Raw genomic sequence first — 21,049 nt, forward strand, 5'->3', positions numbered from 1 at the left:
CTCAAACAATATATTTCACTTTGTGTTTCTATGGGGGTGCAAACTGTTGAAATCTTTACTTAATGTATACTAAACTGATCCTCTGTAAAAAAAAAAAAAAAAGAAAAGAAAAGAAAAGAAATTATCAATTCCCAACTTGACTCTCACTGGGATTAAACATGACAATAGGTCTGATCTGATTTCATCATCATTTAAAAAATCATCTATTATTTTTCACTTTATGTTTCTGTGTGGGAGCAAACTGTTGAAATCCTTACTTAATGTATACTAAGCTGATCTTCTGTATATTAAGATAATCGAAAATGAATCTTGATGTGAATGGAAGGGGAGAGGGAGTGGGAAAGGGGAGGGTAGTGGGTGGGAGGGACGGTATGTGGGGGAAGCCATTGTAATCCATAAATCGTACTTTGGAAATTTATATTCATTAAATAAAAGTTAAAAAAAAAGAGCAATGGTTACAAATATTTTACTTTATAATCATACCTTACTGTTCATTTTTGTGTGAGTGCTGTGTTCCACAACAAAACAACATTGTAAAGAGCTATGGGAGTTGATTATATAATAACATCATAGATTTCAATTCAGTGATCAAAATGAGGTATATGGGAATCAAAGTTAAGAGAGGATACTATTGGCCGGCGCCACAGCTCACTAGGCTAATCCTCCACCTTGCGGCGCTGGGACACCGGGTTCTAGTCCCGGTCGGGGTGCCAGATTCTGTCCCGGTTGCCCCTCTTCCAGGCCAGCTCTCTGCTGTGGCCAGGGAGTGCAGTGGAAGATGGCCCAAGTCCTTGGGCCCTGCACCCCATGAGAGACCAGGATAAGTACCTGGCTCCTGCCATCGGATCAGCATGGTACGCCGGCCGCGGCAGCCATTGGAGGGTGAACCAGCGGCAAAAGACCTTTCTCTCTGTCTCTCTCACTGTCCACTCTGCCTGTCAAAAAATAAAAAACAAAAATAAAAATGAAAAATAAAAAAATAAAAAGAGAGGATACTATTTTTAAAGGAACTAAGTTGAGCATTTTTCATTATTTAAGATTAAAAATGCTAGAGAGAATTTATGTTAAAACATCTCATAGGAAACATCATTCTGTCTCGATATTAGGAAAGAGAACAGTCAGAGAATATTCTAACTGGAGGAAGTATATGGGCGGCCATATTGGGTGATATTTGGAAGGTAGATTGTTCTTGGGGGGCTGGCATTTGGCCTAGCAGTTAAGATGCTGCTTTAATGACCGCACCCCACACTGGATTGTGTGGATCAGTCCTGGCCCTGCTCTCAACTCCAGCTTCCTACTAATGTGCACTCTGGGAGGTAACAGGTAGATGACTCAAGTACTTGGATCTCTGCCACCCATGTGGTAAACTGGAATTGAGTTTCTGGCTCCCAGCTTCCACCTTAGCCCAGCTCCTGGCATTGCAGGCATTTGGTAAGCTAACCAGCAGACGGCAATTCCTCTCTCTCTCTCTCTCTCTCTCTCTCTCTCGTAAAAAAAAAAAAAGAAGAAAAATTAAATGCTGTTGATGGAAATTTTGGAGATGACTTACATTTGTGGTCATTGGTTTGGTATGATTTGGTCTTGTTTGAATGTTTCTATACACTCGTATGTATACAATGACTTTCCAGAATCCAGAGAAAGAGTTGAAGCTTCTCTAGTAACACACTTTTATTCATTCCACATTTCCAGTAAACAAGATTCTACCCCTGACAAACTACTTCCAATCTAGTAAAGGGAAGAATCAAATTCATTTAAGCACATGATATGGGGTGGGTGTTATGGCACAGTAGGTTATGCTACCCTTGGGATAACTACATCTCATACTGAAGAGTCTGGGATAGTCTCAGTTTCTCTACTTCCTCTTCCTTCTAAACCTGATCTCTGCTAATGCACACCCCAGGAAGCATGAAGTGATGGCTCAAGTGAACCAGTGGTTAGATCTCTCACTCTCTCTCACTCTCTCTCACTCTCTCCGTCTCTCTGCTCTCTTTCTCTCTATCCATCTCTCCTTCTCTCTCTGTCTCTCTCTTGCATAAGGGGCAGCATATGTTAAAAGGGGAGAGAAGGCATAGGAGAGAAAAAGGAAGCAGCTAATATCAATTGAATCCCCACTATGTGTTAGGCACTGTGATAGGTGCATTTGTGCATTATTGACTCCTGTGACAAATCTAAGAGGTAAAAAAGTGGTATGACTTATGGAAAAATGGAAGCTTTGTTTAAGAATTCAGACCAAGGACAATTACTGACCCCAAAGTGGAGATCAAATAGTCTATAGAGAAAAAAGGTCTGGTAATACAGAAAAGATATCAACAGAAGGTCAGAGTTGTAGCACAGCAGGTTAAGCCCCTGCTTGCAATGCCAGCATCCCATATCAGAGTGCAGGTTCAAGTCTTGACTGCTCCACTTCCTATCCAGCTCCCTGATATTGCACCTGGGAAGGGGCAGAAGATGGCCCAAATGTTTGAGGCCCTGCTACCCACATGGGAGCCACAGATGGAGTTCTTGGCTCCTGTCTTCCACCTGGCCTACCCCTGGATGTTGCAACCATTTGGGTAGTGAACCAGTGAACAGAAGATCTCTCTCTCTCTCTCTCTCTCTCTCTCTCTCATTCTTGCTCTCGCTCTCGCTCTCTCTCAACACTTTTTCAAATTTATTAAAAAAAAAGATACCAACAGTTAGCTGGCAGAGAAATGGGCTAGAGGAAAGATGCTTCAGGAAGGGCAGCCCTGAGTATATGTGGAAGAGCAGAAAGTAAGCAGTATTTACCATTTCAGCTTAGGAAAAAGGGGGTATGTAGAGAAGGAGTGGAAGATAAAACTAGAAAACAGTGGTTTGAGGTCATATTGCAAAGACATTTGAAAATACCACAGTCAAGAGATACCCACTGGGAGTGATGTGATCACCTGAGGAAGATTTATCCAGTCTAGGTCTACCACACCATACCTACAAATTCCAAAACCCATAAAGTTATAAAGTCCAGAAATATGGGATTTTCTATCCTGACCATTTATTTGGAAACAATCTGAGATGAATTTACATCATCAAAGTTTGAACTCATAGTGCACATTCAAGTTTCACTGCAGAAATGACAGTGTTTGGTGACAGAATGTTGCCCCAGTCCCTGTTATGGTAATTTTGTGATATATAGTATTTTTGTCATATTACCTTGCTAAAAGTCCAAAAGTTTAAAAAAAAAAACTACATTTTAAAATACATCTAACCACCAATAGTTTTAGCAATTTTTTATTTATATAAGTTGTGCAAATTTCATGTATTTCATATAAACAGAATTAGGAGCATAGTGATACTTCCCACCCTCTCCTCCCTCCTGCGCATGCTCCTACCCTCCATCCTCCTTCCTTTCTTATTCTTTCTTTCAATCTCCAAAGTTTTAATTTTTACAGCAGCATATTTTCAATTTATTTTATAATCATAAGCTTAACTCTCTACTAAGTAAAAAATTCAACAAAAACTACGGAAATAAAAAAAAAGAACACAGTTCCACAACATTAGAGATAAGGGTTGTAAGCAATCATCGATTCTCAACTTGCCAATTTCACTCATAGACATTATGTTTTTGTGCCATTATACTAAGTGAAATAAGCTGGTCCCAAAAAGACAAATATCATATGTTTTCCCTGATCTGTGGTAATCACCAAGAGTTTTAGATGAAGGGTTGTCAATTGTAGCAATGTGTAGGATAGACTAGAAGGGAGAAAGAGGTGAGGAGATCAATGTGAAGACTTCCAGTTGTACTGGCCAGAAAATCATAAGAACCTCACATACAATGTTGGTCATGATGAGTGAATAGAAGACTCTCTGGGAACTAAACTTCACAGCTAACTGAGGGCGTGAGGAAGAAATCAAAGGAAAATCCAAGAGTAATCCTGGGAGCCAAGAAATACTTTCAACAAAAATATCAACCACCAGAAAAATGAGATCATCACTGTTTGTTTTAATTGTGCTGCATTTAGGTTGTTGACAAAATACCGAGGTGGTAATGTGAAGCAGAGAGTGAGAAATACGTGTGGAGAGTTCAGTAGGGAGACCTAAGGTGTCAACTACACAGACCAAAAAACGAAAGCTCTGCAAATGGATGGAATGTTCAAGGAATAAAGAAGTGAAAAAACACCTGTGTGGAACTCTGATAAATCACTAGCTTTCTTATTTGCAATAGCAGGTCTATTACTAAAGATTACCAGAGGCTAATCAGTCCATAATAATGGAGGAACAGTATCATCAGATACCAGAGATGCACCAGGCTGGGATTTACCCAGAAAGGAACATAATTCCTGAGTCTTTCCAAATACCAACTTTGGGTGTCTTGCCAAAATACAAGTTTAGCACTCAAAGGATACACCAGAGCTGATGAGTTCACTTTAAAAAAAATAATCAATACATGTCTTTTAAATGCACAGTTTTTATACTCCTAGACTAGTAGAAATGTCACTTTTTGCAAAATCTGTTACAGCCAGTTCTGACTCAACAGGAGCCACGCAAGCCAAAGTAAACTACAGTTTGTCAGGTTGTTAACTTATTGTGTAAGTGATATCCTTCTTACTAATGTCACTACAAATGCATATCAGTATTTAATGTCTTGCAGCAATGAATACATAATAGGGAAGAGATTGCAATAAGATAAGCAGATGTGAACTGAAAGCCACATCCCTCACCTCTAAAAACAAAGCTGCTGGTAGGATGCATCTTGACAGGTGCAATGGTTAACTTTTAAAGATTTCTTTATTTATAAGGCAGAGTGACAGAGAGAGAGGGAGAGGCAGAGGAAGAGGGATACTCCATTTTGTTGTTTACTTTCCAAATGCCTGCAACAGCCAGCGCTGAGCCAAGCCAAAGCCAGTAGCTCAGAACACCATCTAGGTCTCCTACATGGGTTGGGGGGGACCCAAGCACTTGGGCCATCATTATCCACTTTCCCAGGAGCAAGATCAAACATCTAGATCAAAAACAGAGTAGCCAGGGCTCAATCGCAGGCACTCCAATGTGGGATACAGTTGTCACAATCAATGGCTTAACCTGCTACATCACAACACTCACCCCAATGCTGGTTAATTTTGTATATCAACTTGGAGGGACCAGATATTTATCAACGGGAGGCACTCTGGGAGATCAAAAGGTAACACTGGTTCTGGCGTTGTCATACATGTTGGCAGTGGCTAGCAAGGCAGCAAGGGATGCAGTAATTCCAAATCCTAATAAAAAAACAACACCCATCTCTAATTTCAGCCCTAATCTCCAGGTAGCATTCAAGCCAATCAAACCTCAATTACAATAGTCCCCAGGGCTGCAACAGCAGGTGTGGGCTCTTGGCCATCTCTGAACTTTCAGTGTATCACCCACTTTTTCTTCTCTCTTGTCCCTCTGCCTTTCTGCATTTCTACCCTTGTGAATTTATAACTAATGTCTGTATTTTAATGTTTGCTTATTTATTTATTTGAAAGTCAGAATTACAGAAAGAGGAGAGAGAGATAAAGAGAGAGGGAGAGGGAAAGAATCTTCCATCTGCTGATTCACTCCTCAAACAGCTGCAACAACCAGGGCTGGGCCAGGCCAAACGAAGCCAGGAGACAGGAGGTTCATCTGGGTCTCCCACATAGGTGGTTATGACCCAAACACTTGGGCCACCTTCTGCTGCTTTTCCAGGTCATTAGCAGGGAGCTGGACAAGAAATGGAGGAGCCTGGACACAATATAGAATGCTGGTGTTGCAGGTGGTGGCTTAACCCACTGTGCCACAATGCCCACCCAACCAATGCCTGTTTTAATCTCAATGTGTTTCATATTTCCTAACTGGAACTTTATTGATGAACTATCTCTTCAATTCTAACATTTTTTCATTTCTAGAATTTGTTTTTGTTTAAATACACCATACCACCTTTACAATTTTTTTTCAAGCTTGATTTTTATGATCTTGAATATTTACACATAACTGTTTTCTGATCTATGTCTGCTAACTTCAGCAAAAAGTTTCTACAGGTCTATTTGTATTGCCTATTGTTGCTGCTGCTTCCCACCCAGTATCTTGTTTCTTTATGTATCTGATTACCTCTGACTGTTTGCTGGATACTGAATTTTTTTTTAAGATTGTATTTATTGATTTATTTATTTAAGAGGTAGAGTCACAGAGAGAAGGGGAGAGAGACAACTGTATCCCACATTGGAGTGCCCGGAACTGGGCCAACCTGAAGCCAGGAGCCAGGAGCTTCTTCTGGTCTCACACATGAGTGCAGGAGCCCAAGCGCTTGGGCCATCTGCCACTGCTTTCCCAGGCCATAATCAGAGAGCTGGACTGGAAAAGCAGCATCCAGGACACAAACTGAAGCCCATATGGGATGCTGGTGCCGTAGGTGGAGGCTGAGCCTACATCACAGCACTGGCCCCCTGTACACCTCAATTTAAAATAATTTGTGGAAATTCTTGAGGCTTGTGATGGTGTTATTTCCTCCAAAGAAAATTCAAAGGTGTTGAGACATTAATAATCATGGATCTTTAATCCACATTCAAGGATTAAAATATTTCTAGACCTAACCAGACTCCCCAAAGTTTAGCTATAATCTAGGAAAACTGATTTACACTGTACCCTTATTCCAATAGTCCCCTGGGGCGGGGGGGGGTGTCCCAGCTCTTGACGCACCTCCTCTCTCATCCAGATCTCTAATTTTAGACCCTAAATCTTCAAGCTGCCAAAAGTTAACCCAGTGCTTTGGCTAAATTCCAGACTGGCAAATGCACCCTAGGAATAAAATAGCCCCAAGTACTGGGTCTGCTTCTCTGGATTCATCTCCCCTCTAGGGTTAGCCCAGTAATTCTCACTATTTGCTTGACCTTGATACTTTTTAGAGGATGTGTTTTATATTTTGACTTTAGTTTTCTTCAGTGAGAAAATGGCCCACCATTCCCAAAGCCGAAGTCCTAATTATCATTTCCTAAGCTCCTCACACTGAAAGGACGGAGCAAAGTCCCACATGGGAGACCAGGAAGAAGCTCCTGGCTCTTGGTCTCAGCCTGCTCCAGCCCCAACCCCAACCAAACTCTGCCTTTCAAATAAACAAAATAAACCTTTAAAATAAAAAGTCTGAGGAAAAAAATATCAATGAAAACAAGTAAAGGTCTCTTCCTCTAATACTAAAATGAAAGAAATATTAAATAGATTCTTAAAACTTTTTGGTATGTAATTTTAAATTTTATTTTATCCAGCAGTCAAATTAAAATCATAGAAATTGCAAACAGCTTCAAGATTCGGTTTCCATTGTGGTGTGCATTTGTGAAACACCGTGATACAAACGTCAATGGTGGTTATAATGGCCCATACTTTCTGAACATAATTTTAGCAGACAGGATCATAATTAAGTTGAAGAAAGCCATCAGTAATATTCAGTTTGTCCTGATTCAGGCTCTTCTATAGCAGCAGGTGGTGACATCTGAAGATGAAAGTTTGAAAATGCATGGAGCAGGAAGACACCAGAAGAACCAAGGTAAAACAGAGGACCAGGAGTTCTGTTGTGATCAAATTTAAATCAAACCTCCTGCCATTGCTATGATTACAGGCTTGATGGAGATAACTTTGTTATGATATCATGATCCCCCCTCAATCTGTCTCACCATATCGCCAAAATCTCAATGGTATTGTTTTTCACTGTTTTATTTTCCACTAAAAGTTCAACAAATTACATGAAAGGGGTAATAACAACCACCCCCAAATTTTTAATGCCATTTTCTGTTTTTCATTTCAATAGGATAGTGTCTCTTTGTCATGTTATGTCCCTGTCACAGAACAATATAACACTTACTAGTTCTCTGGGTGGGGAGGGGGAATCATAAACACCCAATGATAAGATAAAATAAGCCAAAATCCCCTTCATTAGTAGAAGTCTGTAAAATCATCAACCGGTGGGCATAATTTTATTAGAAGTGCGCCTGAAGATGAGATAGTTGGCTTAAGCCACCACAGATACAGCATGTCATAGTGGTTTCCACACGCCTCTCCCCCGGCAGTGTAACTGGCTGGGGACATCACTGGATCTCACAGGAAACAGTGAGAGGGATTCATTTGGCCTTTAGCAATGACTCAGCCCCTTGTATTTAAAAGTCCAGGGGCTTCATGCACACAACTATCCTTCTTCAAATAGAAATGCCTGCTTGCATCTTTGCTACAGTAAAACAAAACCTTTAATGCAAGTTTTTATTTTATGGCATCATCTCTCCTTAGATCATAATAAATATATTTTATTATGCTTTAACAGATTTCACAAGCAATAAAAAGTAGTATCTCTATATCATCTTCCCCATCCAGCAAGCCGGTTTCATTTTGTGTAAACATTTCTCCCCTTATAAATCCAGAAGATAAATAAATTAACTCTCTAACCCTACCTAGCTTCTAGAATCTCAAAGAAAGAAACTATAAATCAGGTTCTACAGAACTTCTTTGGTTTGTACTTTTTTTTAAAGATTTATTTATTTTTATTCAAAAGTCAGAGTTACACAGAGAGAGGAGAGGCAGAGAGAGAGAGAGATAGAGATGTCTTCCATCCGCTGGTTCCCCAATTGGCCACAACAACCGGAGCTGCGCCAATCCGAAGCCAGGAGCCAAGAGCTTCCTCCGGATCTCTCACTAGGGAGCAGGGGCCCAAGGACTTGGGCCATCTTCTGCTGCTTTCCCAGGCCACAGCAGAGAGCTGGATCAGAAGTGGAGCAGCCGGCTCTTGAACTGGCACCCATATGGGATGCTGGTGCTTCAGGCCAGGGCGTTAACCCACTGCACCACAGCGCCAGCCCCTGGTTTGTACTTAAACACATGACACACAATCCCACAAAGAAATGAGTGTGGAATTTTTCTTAACATTCAACTTGAAACACTAGACATAATAAGCTGAATTGCTGGGGGGGGGGGGTGGGAGGACAAGGAATTATGATCAAATGCTGAAAATGTAAACATGAAAACAAATCTTTTAAAAAATGATTTAATTATGAAAAGTCAGAAAACTGCAGAGTTCCAAACAAATTCTACACGTGGAAACAAAGGCTCATTTACCATCTTCTTTTAAATTTTGTTTTCAAATAATGGTCCATCTATTGAACCTAGTCTTTCCTGGCAAACAGAGAAAAATACAGGGTTTTTATATGTTCAATATTCCGTAAAACACAGCCGGCATTTGTTCCTGAAGTTAGGATGACACCTTTCACTTTGATTCAGAGGAACTTAAAAATTGTTCCAGCATGACTATTTCCATTAGCTACTCCCAAAACCCAGTGCACAAACAACAACAAACACTGCTGTTTTAGTAAGAGTCCTGTCTTCCCTTTTATTTTATGAGCCCAAGAACAAATTCGGAGAAAAGCTTCCTAAGTCCCGCAGTTTCAAATTCTTTTTGTAACTCATCCAACGCTGAATACTCTTTGACTTCAAATGCCAGAAACCTGCATTATACAAGAGAAGCTCATGAATATGCCTAGATTTGTCAGAGTATAATTATCGATTCAGTTGCTTTTCCATCTGCAATAGTACTAAATTATACCTTTTGTGTTCCGTCTGCACTTTTGTTTCAAACAGTACACTAATCATTTTCTCTTTGCATTTCTTTCCACTTGAGTCCACATCTACTTTGGAGGTTTTCTGAAGAATCAGGTACTCCTAAAAGAGAAATCAGAATGTTAAATACGTCGCTTACTCTGTGTCTCAAAGTTCTACTTTGAAAGCAGCCACAAACTTGCAGGCTTATTTTCATGCTTGCAGACTACTCTCTCTTGGAATCAAGCAGTACGAGCTATACAGTGTTTCCACATGTTTGGCAAAATAACCTGCTGGTGAAGACAGGAATCAAGAGTGACGACATGGAACTACTCAAGTTTAAACCTGGACTGGACTGCCCTCTAGATCACACCCTGGGCTGGTTATTAAATCCTCTGTGCCTCAGTTATCTCCTCCATAAAATGGGACTCATGGCACGCTCCACCTCATGAGGAAGCTGAAATGAGGTAATACACAAAAAGCACTTAGAGGCCGGCATTGTGGCACAGCAGGTTAAACTGCCACCTGCAACTCCAGATCCCATGTCAGAGTACCTGTTTGAATCCCAGCTGCTCTGATTCTGATCCAGCTCCCTGCTACTGTGCCAGGGAAAGCAGCAAAAGATGGCCCAAATAATCAGGGCCCTGCCACTCACGTGGGAGACGGATTCCTTTCCTGGCGCCTGGCTTTGGTCTGCTATTTGGGGATTGAACCAGTGGATGGGAGATCTCTTTGTCTCTCTCATTTTCTCTCTCTCTCTCTCTCTTTCTCTCTCTCTCTCTCTTTCAAATAAATAACACAAATCTTAAAAGACAAACAAAAAAAGCACTTAGATGGGTACCTGGCATACAAGTGCTTTGGCACATTTAAGAGCACAAGCCACCACTGTTATTACTACTAATGCAGCATGGGAATAAACGTATCAGTCACACAGCACTTACCATTCCAAATTGATGACATCCATAAATATGTTCCTATACATTCTCAATCCCAGTATACAAATCTCAAAATTTGGGGCAGGTGTTTAGCACAGCAGTTGAGATGCCGCTTGGGATACCTGCATCCTATACTAGAGAGAGGCATTGAGTGCTGGCTCCTCTGCTTCCAACCCAGCTTCCTGCTAGTGCATACCGTGGGTAGCAGCAGGTGACGGTTCAAGTGCTGAGTCCCTGACACACATATAGGAGACCCAGACTGAGTTCCAGGCCTGGCTTTGGCCTGGTCCTGCATTAGCTGCTGTGGGCATTTAAAAGTGAACCAGTAGATGGAAGATGTCTGTCTTTCAAATGTAATGAAAACTTAAAATATAAAATAATGGGGGTGGGGAAGGAGAGATGTTGTGATACAGTGGGATAAGCCTCCACTTGGGACATGTGCATTTGATATCAGTCTACCAAGGATCAAATCCTTGCCTCCACTTCTGATCCAGCTGCTTGCCAATGTATACCCTGGGAGGCAGCAAATGATGGCTCGAGTACTTAGGTCCCAACCACCGATGTGGGAGATGTGGGTGGTGTTCCTGGATCCTGGTTTCAGCCTAGCCCACCTCTGGTTGCTGCAGGCATGGGGGAATGAACCAGAAGATGGATGTTCTCTCTCTCTCTCTTTCTCTCTCTCTCTCCCTTTAAAATAAATAAACTTTAAGAAATTTTTGAAAATAACAAAATTCAACAGAGAAATTTATGTAAAGTTTTAGAAACAACGCATACAAAAGAACTCTTTAAAAAGTTCATTAGCAGAGTTCTATTCATATGACTACATACTTCTCAACTGATGATTCAATCTGAGTGACAACATCCACAAACAGCTGCATTTACCCAGACAGTTATAGATACACTGTAACTCACCATAGAACAGTACCTGACCCAGAATACATACCGCATGTGAATTATTGTTATATCTCTTTCCCATAATCCAGCATGAATCTGGTTAACCAAATGCCAAAGTCGTTTTGTGATGAGAGCCCGTCATGAAAGAACTAGGTCGTTATTCTACAAGTCTGAAGATTATAGGCTGTTCATGCTAAATCTGTTAGAAAGGAGTTCAGTTATAATTATTCCTGACCCAATCTATCTAAAAGTAAAAAAAAGAACTATTCTGTGATTTGCAGCTCCTTTAATATTTAAAATATAATAAGCAGTTTTCCTCATCTGGTCCCACATAAAACAGGTTGGAAAATTCTGAAGATGACGATTTTGAAAGCAGCCGCTGAGACAAGTCAGGTGGAAAGCAAAAGTTAGTAGGAGGTGACAAGCTGACAGCCCTAATGACTCTACTTTTACTAACACTAAATCTTGGTTACAAGGGACAAGCACCTCTTCCTGTGTAGTATAGATCCAAATTAACGTGTCAGGATGGATTTTTAACTGCCATGGAGTCACATGTTTTGCAGGCTACTGGCTATGGAAGGAAATATTAATATGCACATACATTCCTGTCCATTTAGAAAGTTGAGGCTCACGACTGACTATGGAAATAAACAGACAAGCCACAGAGAGTCTCTTAGAACCTGTCACTGCCCTGAAGTGGCATGATTTTTCACAATCTACTCTTACACTCCTTCTTCAAGCTTTGCAAGTTTGTAGCTGTAATCACGAGTTAGACATTCTTTAAAGAAGAACTGAAGATTCATTAACATAGTAATAGTGAAAGCAGAAACATCCTAATGATTATCCTATTGTTATAAAGCACACTTAGAGGCACACCATTTTAAACAGAAAACAGCCAGATTCCCATTCAACACTGAACTTGTTGGCACCTTGATGTTGTTTCTGTCGCCTTGGAGTAAAATCAGTATGATTTTACCCAGGAACATCAGTCTTCCCGTCAGCCTCAAGTCTGAAGCCCACGTCTCCACGGTTTTGATGTATTTGGCCCTTGCTCTCATGTGATCTAAATGCAGAAGAGTCATCCACAGGCCGTCGTCCGCAGCCGTGCTTGTTGGCAAAGCGCGCTGGGGGCTGCCCGCCTTCGTCTCCAGGCCGGCCAGGATGCGCCCCAGATGCTGCTGGATCCAGAGAAGCAGCTCGTGCACCATGGGCTCCGACACGAGCTGCGCCGCTCGCTCCAGTAACTTCCCTCTCACAGCCTCGCACTGGGTCCTGGTCAGGTGCTCGGAGTGAACGGAGATCCCAGGGAGACACAGAGGGTAGCTAGCCGGTAAATGGAACACGAGCTCCAAGGGCACGTGCACACCCTTCAGTCCTTCGGCTTCAGTGCGGACTCTGACCACGGCCCCATCTGTCTCTGGAAGGCACCCAAAAGTCATCATTAGCTGTGCACAAGTCAATGGGAAGAGGCACTAGCAAGTTCAATGTTTTTTCCCCCCATAGGAAAAAAAAAATTCAGCTATTAACCAAAAAAAAAAAAAAAAAAAAAAAAGCAAAAAACAAAAAGCCACTAACAAAGCTGTGCAGATGATCTCCTTCAACCGTACACACATCTCCACACATTTACACACATCGGCACCTGGGACATAACTGGTAGTTACACCTGCTATAGCTCACTACTTATGAAGCTACCAGGGAGGATTTTTTTTTTTTTTTTTTTTTGGACAGGTAGAGTGGACAGTGAGAGAGAGATAGAGAGAAAGGTTTTCCTTTGCCGTTGGTTCACCCTCCAATGGCCGACACGGCCAGCGCACCACGCCGATCCGAAGGCAGGAGCCAGGTGCTTCTCCTGGTCTCCCATGGGGTGCAGGGTCCAACCACCTGGGCCATCGTCCACTGCACTCCCTGGCCACAGCAGAGAGCTGGCCTGGAAGAGGGGAAACTGGGACAGAATCCGGCGCCCCGACCAGGACTAGAACCTGGTGTGCCGGCGCCGCAAGGCGGAGGATTAGCCTAGTGAGCCACGGCGCTGGCCCAGGAAGGATTTTCATCAGATGATTCTTTTGTGGCCAGATTTAGTTGACAATTCTAGAAACTAACGCTTACAAACTTCCAAAGGACCACCGGGCATAAGGCTATCAACTGTGTTCTTAGTTAAAAGTTGGGCATGACCTCTGAAGGTCACGTTGTGGCAAGTTCAAGTCAAAACAAACACTGACCCTGCACAGAGAAATAATGGTGTGAGACCTACCCAGCCCCTCTCTTTTCTCAGTTACAATGCGTGATTATCAGTATAGGCTGAAGGCAGCCAACGTGAGTGGACATCATCTGGCTCCCTAAAAAGAACGGGGCAGCACACACAGGAGAGGAGGCAAACTCCTCTGCTCTCTCTCAGACCCGCTCGGCTTCACCCCTCTGATGTGTTCCACACCACTTCACCCTGCTCCTCCAAAAGCTGAAAGAATGTCAGGCTGATTGATTCAGCAGGGGCAGAGACGCCCGGATCAGAAGCACTGAGCAGCCCAGAGCTGGATGCAATCAAACCTCTTGGAGACGAACTTGCCTCTGTGCCCCTGCTTCTCCTTCCCTGTGCCCTTGTCTTATTCTTCCCAGGAGAAGCGGTCAAATCCTTCTGTTTCACACTTGGGTTGCTGCTCAGTAGCCTCAACACCTGCAACCTGAAGGTACCCCGGTTTTAAGGAGCCTAACGGGACATTAACCCTGATGTCCAGCGCTCTGATTCCACGTGTAAAAAAGCTGTTGTCACATTGATTCACGCAGGACCAAGCACATCTGTCACATGGTTTTTCCTTAATAGACTCCTCAGTACCAGCTGCAAGGAACTACTATTTTAGGACACCACTCAGAAACACAGGCAGTCACCATGATGAAGACCGTTTGAAAACGGTATCATTTAAATCTGTATTGCATAACTAAAATGCAGAAAGAAAAATGTGCCAAACCTAATTTGGTGCATTCTTCTAAAATTGATCCCATTTCTCAAAACCTATCTTTCCTCCATCCAGTTACGTCCCTTATTTTTTTTTTTACTTTTTTTTAAGGTTTTATTTATTTATTTGAAAGGCAGAGTTAGAAAGAGAGAGTCAGAGAGACAGATCTTCCATCTGCTTGTTCAGTCCCCAAATGGCCACAATGGCTGGAGTTGGCTGGTCCAAAGCTAGGAGCTAGGGGCTTCTTACAGGTCTCCCACATGGGTGCAAGGGCCCAAAGACTTGGGCCATCTTCCACTGCTTTCCTAGGCACATTAGCAGGGAGCTGGGTTGGAAGTGGAGCAGCCAGGACTCCAACGGGTGCCCATATGGAATGCCAGCACAGCAAGCAGCTGCTTAACCCACTGCACGACAGCACCGGCCCCTTACTTCCCCTTTTCAAAAAAAAATATTTTATTGTTAAATTAGGCTCCCTAAATGTCAATTGGATCAACCTGCCTCACTGCATGAAATGAGTGTTGAAAATAGATCTGCAGATAATATGGGATCATGGTGCCAAAATTTCCAGTAATCACTCTACGAGTCCAGACTCTCTCATGGATGAGGGCCAACTTTTAAAGATCTTCATTCATTCATCAGTCAACAAACATGGTCTGACTACCTCCTATGCCCAAGCCACTACCCCAGTCTCTGAGGAAAAAGACATATCCTGAGTGATTTCCTCGACTTTCCACACCTAAAAACTCCCCATATGTGTCTGTGTTCAGAGATCATTCTCCAAAGGTCTGGCATTTCTGACCATCCTCTGCGCAAAGGGCACGGATAGCTTTGTGCAAGCGTGTTTGCAGTGCAGCTTTGGAAGCTAGAGCTACCTCCAGGTCAGAGGGCAGGTGTGTCTCCTGACCAGTTTTATAAATGCAACACGCTCCTTCAGGTCAAAGGTTGAGCAGAATGGCCAGCGTCCCCTTACAGGATTACAGGGCTCCTAAGCACGGGCGCTATTCAGCTGTGACAAAGAGCCACTGTGAGCACAAAGAGCCATTGTGGGCCCACTTCCACCTCCCCACGGGACCTGGACGACAAGGAGGATCACTGGGAGCATAAGGCTCACGCTGACTGCTGCACATGGAGCAGTAGTCTGTCTGAGCGCCCCGGGACTCCCTGTCTCCTGACTCGCTGAATCCATGAAAGTCCACCAGTGACCTGGCAGCTGCAGTCACCCCGGCTGCTTAGGCACTGCCCAACCAGCTGTCAATACATACATGCTGTCACCACCGCGCTCTTGCCTTCTCTTCTGGATCAGAAAGAAGTGCCTTCTGCCTTCCATAGGAAACCCTACCATCTCTAGGGCACAGTTCCAACCACTGTCTGTTCCCTCCTGCTTGCATTTTTTTATCTCTCCCGCTAATGTTTCCTCTTCTTCTGCTTACCAAGTATTTTCCTCTTTGCTTCCAAAAAAAGAAAAAATCTCATGCTATGAATTCCTTCAGTCTATAGATCTCTTTCTCTGTCCCTGAATTCTCAATCTTCTTTTTTTGTAAAAATGTCTACATTTATTTTTATTTATTTGAAAGGCAGAGGAGAGAGAGGGAGACAGGGAGAGAGGTAGGGAAGGTATTTTCCATCTCCTAGGTTCACTCCTCAATGCCCAGAACAGCCAGGGCTGAGCCAGACTGAAACCAGGAGCCACAAGCTCTGTTCAGGTCTCCTAAGTGGACGGCATCAACCCAAGTACTTGAGTCATCATCTGCCACTTCCCAGGGTACACATTAACACATTGTTTTTCACACAAAGGTCAGGTCATTTATTTTCCCTGTAGGCCTGGGCTCAGTACATGGATGGCTTCTCTTCACCCTTTGGGTTGACAGTTTTCTCCAGGTTGCTGCTAATAATATGATAAGTTCACCATAGAAGGCCCTCAGGTCCAGCATCACGGCCCTTAGTGCCCCATAGGTCACCTTGTCTCACTCATGTACCAAGGCCCAGTAATCCACTACATGGGTCTCCTTGGAGGCCTTGGCCAGAGCATCCCCACGTCCTAAGAAGTTCTTGGAGATGGTTGTCTGGAAGGTTTCCACTTTGGTCTTCGCCACATTCATCCTCTCTAGCACCTCCAGGAGGATCACTACCCCAAAATCATCTCCATCCTCGATCTTGGGGGTCAGGTGCTGGACCCATGTGTTCACCAGAATGCATTTCTCTTTGAGAGTCCAGACTTTTGGCTTAACCAAAGCAAGCAGAGCCAAGAGCTTCCCATTCCCAGGAATAAAGCCGCACTCAGGGTGTTCCTTCCTCTCTTGGTTATCTGTTTCCATCTCCTCATCCTTGGTGGGGTGTCTGGGATGGGGACGTGCAGTGAGGCCCGGAGGGAGGTCAGGTCAGCCACCCACATGGAGGGAGTCCTCTTACAAGAGTTGCTTCTGTTACATGATTTTCTGTGGCAGGAAACTGTGGAGGAATTCCTCAGCCTCTTGGCAAAGATTCTGCCGGAACACATCCACCTGTTTGCAGGCCTCCCCACTCAGGCCCACCCCACATGCCTGGCCATGCTGTTGCAGGCGTAGATCTCTGGGTGTGAGGCAGAGGCAGGACTTGAGCCCCGTCACTCCAACACGGGATGTGGGCATCCCAAGCAGCAGCTTAACTCTGCATCACGATGCCTGCTCCTCGGTCTTCTTAAAATATAATTCTTATCACCTGCCTACATTTCCCTGTAAACCAAAAATCTCCATAACTACTTCCACTGTGGCCTCTAATATCTCTTTTCTCTGAAGCTCCTCTCTTCAATGTTACCAGTGATCTCTTCATTGCCCCTGTGCAGGACTGAAATGATTCCGCAGGCCTGGGTTGTTCAAACCCTGCACATTCCCAGGAGAGGCCCCATTTCAAGGCTGGACCTCGGCTGGCTCCCGAAAGCTGAGCTCAAAGTCCTTGTAATAGTCTGCCTGACAAGAGTGTTTTTTGTATGCCTGGGGTCTTGAGCCACATTATGCCAGCCTAATTAAATGGGTGGTACTAACTGTGATTTATGGTCAGCAGGGGCTGGATGGAGACTGAGTGGCTCAAGGCAGCCATGCAGGCCCCACACTCCTGTGTGACGGAGCCCCAGTAAAAACTTAACACCAAGGCTCATGCAAGCTTTCCTGGTTGGCAACACTGCTCACACTCTGTCCCTCGCACACTATCGCTAAGAGGAGTAAGCAGGTCTGCAGGACTTCACTTGGAGGCTGGCTACCAGTTTCTCCTGGACTTTGTTCCAAGCACATTTTCTCTGCAGATTTTAACCTGTATGCTTTCGCTGCAATAAACCACGGCCATGAGTGGAGCAGCTTTTCTGAGCTCTGCCAGTCCTTCTAGCAAATCCCTGCCTAGGAGGGCAGCTCGGGAACACCCGAGACAGCTACACTCAGGGATTCTAACCCAGCCCGACCCTTCCTCAGCACCTACATTGCACCAGCTGAACCTCTACTGGGCTCCTTCTGCAAACTCATCCCTCACCTCCCAGACACCACATCATCCTGGTTCTTTCCCTGCAGCTCCTGCTTTGCCTTCTTTTCCTAAACCCCGAGACATTCTAGCAGGCCCAAGTCCATGAGCAACTTCCTTGTTCCCGGTACCCAGGCTAGCAGCCTTAAAGTCACCTTCAAATGCTTTCCCCCTTACTTGCTTCCCACTGAACATCCAATGGCCAAACTCCCAGAGTCAGCTCTGCACCGTTTCTCTCCTCTGTGTCACCACCCCACTCTCCTAATACAAGCCTTTCTCTGGTTCCTGCAACAGTGGCCCCCTCATCACCTGCCTCTCCCCATACCAGCTTATCTCTGGGACCCTCATTGAGCCCATCACAGGGGCCAAGGGCCTCTCTCAGGCTAACAAATGAATCAGAGACTGCTCCAGCCAACACTGAAGACCCTACAACCTACCCCTACTTCCTGTCTCCTCACTCCTGGCTCCAGCTAACCCACTCTGTACTACGTCCTCCACAGAGTCTCCAGGGCCCCATCTCTGGTCCTTACTCCTGCCATCATGGATTCTAAGAAGGCCCTGTCTTTCCAATGCAGCCTTTAACCCTCCATGGCACTTGATCTAAAACCTACTTTATGACTTTCATGGTATTCAGAATTTATTTTATGGTATTTCATATCCTGAATTATTGTGGCTGAACTAAATCAACATTGTCTTGACCCCTAAAATATCTCAATGTTCTTTTTGAACAAAAACAAGGTGGGGAGTACAAGAAACTGTTGTGTTGTTTGGTTATGCAGCTAATAGGGGGTAATCACAGATCTCACAAGTGCAGAAATCCGTGGCACCTGCATGAGGCTCAATGATGACCCAAAGATGTGTAGGCCCTGTTCCCCACAGCCTGTGCCCAGGTAAATGGCCTTTACACACCTGATTAAGTTGAAGATCTTGCAATGAGAGAGTTAGGCTGCTTTCTGTGGTGAAAATGCCTATTATGAAAAACTATGTATGGATTTCAATTGGCACCTAAACCAAGTTACTTTTTCATTAAATATTTCCCACAAACTTTTGAAGCACTTTCATTTCGATACTCATCTATTCCTCCCCAGTGCAGGGAACAAATGGAGATAAAACATTAAGGAAAACAGTTGGAAAAGGCTTTCAAGCTGGCCACGCAAATCTTTCCCAATCTTCATTTTTTTTCTCAGTTATTTTCTGATCCTTGTCAGCCAACTGAACAGGAATGAGAGGAAATCCTGACTTTCACCCTGAAAAATGGTGAAACTATTAGTTACGATGTATGTTGAAAAGAAAAACTACTTTAATTCTTTGAAGAGTTGGCCAGGATTAATATCCTGCCTAATCAATGTTCTTGGTGAACGCCTGTCTCTCACACACCCACTGTAGCTGCAAACTAAAATTACAGAAAAAGCCATCTCTGTAAGAAAATGAGATGCCCAGTAACAGACAGCAGTCAGCTGCTACTTAGTGTGGTAATAAAGTTACACCCTCTTTTAAAAACTCACTTTCTCCCTAAAACTCTAGAATATCGACATATCTTACTCCTTCATTGCTCCTTGGCCCTAATTTGTACAAGCAATGAAATGGATTTTGGTTTTAGAAATGTTCACATAACACATGCACTATAAATATGATCTCTGTTGGTGAGGTTTTGGTCTGGTTTGGTTTAGGGTTTTTTGTTTTGGTTTGGTTTTTTGCCTAATAAAAAGGAAAACAAAGTTGCCTCTAACTGCTTGAAAGCTATTAACAGCTCAAAAACAGAGCAATTAACAGGAAAGCAATGGTGCTCTAAACCTGATGTTAATCTCTGCTCCACCCTGGCCCCCAAAACTCAAGTTATTAAGTTTAACTCATTATTCTCCATAAACATCTATGCCCTAGAAAACTTATGCTTGCCCTAGGAAACTAAAATTGTCCTGAGTTGCAAGGCTATTTTCATCGATTCTAAAGACTCTACCAAAATATGTACATTTGGCCCTCTGGTTGAAGTCTATATGTGCATATGTGTGTGTACACGTGTGTGTATGTATATGTATATACATACTCATAGGTGTTTTTTTTAAGCCAGTCTGCCTTTTAAGTGTATCCATTTCACAACTAAAACACAAACTCAAATTGGTTTCAAATTCCATCCTTCATTTCAAATACAGGAAAGCAATTAGGTTCCTAACCACCCTGGACAACAGAAATTCAACTGAACTGAATACCAAATTCCACATTAATACATTTTTAGTATTTCATTCTACTGCAGTCTAGAACACACAGAATAAACTCAATAAATGTACTCCAGCAATAAAAGCTGCTAAAAAAGGTAAATAAAAGATAAGAGAATGGGCTCTTCAAGATGCATTTAGAATCCATTATGAAATCATTTACAATGGCCAACAGGTACATCCTGTTGCTTAACATCCCTAATGATCAAAGCAATGCAAATCAAAACCACAATGAGATATTTTTTCATTCTAGTTAGATTGGCTATTAAAAAAAAAAGAACCAAAAAAAAATTGGTGAGGATGTGGAGAAAATGGAACTCTTACACACTGCTGGTGGGAATGTAAATTAGTACGGCCACCATAGAGAACAGGATGGAGTTTCCACAAAAATCTAAGAACTAGAAATACCACATGATCCATCAATGCCACTACTGGGTACCTAGACGGGAAATGAAATCAGTCTGTTGAGGAGACATCTGCACTCCCATTTTCACTACACAATAACCAAGAAATGGAAGCAACCTAAGTGCTCATTATCTAAAGGATGGCTAAAATGTGGTACACATATGCAGTTAATACTACCCAGACAGTTAAAAAAAAGATGATATCTTGTCCTTTGCAATAACATGGACAGAACTTGAGGCCATCACGTTAAATAAAATAAGCCAAGTGCAGAAAGATAAGAGCTGCATGATCTCACTCATAGGTAGAATCTGAAAGAGTTCATCTCATAGAAATTGAGATTATAATGTTGGGTACCAGAAGCGAAGGAGACTAGCGGAGAGGAAGGGATAAGGAAGGATTCCTTAACAGGCACTAAGACACACCTGGAGAGGAGTGAGAAGTCCTTATGTTCTACAGCACAGGAAGGTGACTATCAATAATGAGAATGCACCACATATGTTCCTTTTAAAAAGCTAGAAGAAAGAATTTTGAATGTTTTTACCACAGAGAAATGGTAAATGTTCAAGGCAATCAATATGTTTACCCAGATTGGATGTTACGCAATGTATGCATGTACTGTAATATCACATAGCACTCCATA

At 43.1% G+C, this 21,049-nt stretch overlaps 1 protein-coding gene and 1 pseudogene across 13 annotated transcripts in view; both read right to left on the bottom strand.

Annotated features, from left to right (window-relative positions):
- RWDD3 (RWD domain containing 3) overlaps window positions 1–21,049 on the bottom strand; it is an 85,404-nt gene that overhangs the window by 60,243 nt on the left and 4,112 nt on the right. For 4 of the 13 annotated variants that reach the window (XR_011390142.1, XR_007923533.2, XR_007923532.2 and 1 more), the window contains 2 exons: window positions 12,284–12,771; window positions 9,533–9,648 (listed from right to left, as the gene is read on the bottom strand). Coding sequence is in view for 4 of the 13 variants with exons in the window: in XM_002715845.5 (XP_002715891.1) it covers window positions 9,320–9,434; window positions 9,533–9,648; window positions 12,284–12,771 (719 nt within the window). In the remaining 9 variants the exon portion in view is untranslated. Of the gene's footprint in view, window positions 1–7,178; window positions 9,435–9,532; window positions 9,649–11,403; window positions 12,772–21,049 lie in introns of those variants that run through there. The other 9 variants (XM_002715845.5, XM_051856233.2, XM_070076936.1 and 6 more) reach the window with 7 other exon arrangements.
- LOC108177704 (proteasome activator complex subunit 2 pseudogene) lies at window positions 12,913–20,912 on the bottom strand (annotated as a pseudogene).

The sequence above is a fragment of the Oryctolagus cuniculus genome, chromosome 7 (assembly GCF_964237555.1).
Source record: "Oryctolagus cuniculus chromosome 7, mOryCun1.1, whole genome shotgun sequence".
In the NCBI taxonomy this organism is placed as follows: domain Eukaryota; kingdom Metazoa; phylum Chordata; class Mammalia; order Lagomorpha; family Leporidae; genus Oryctolagus; species Oryctolagus cuniculus.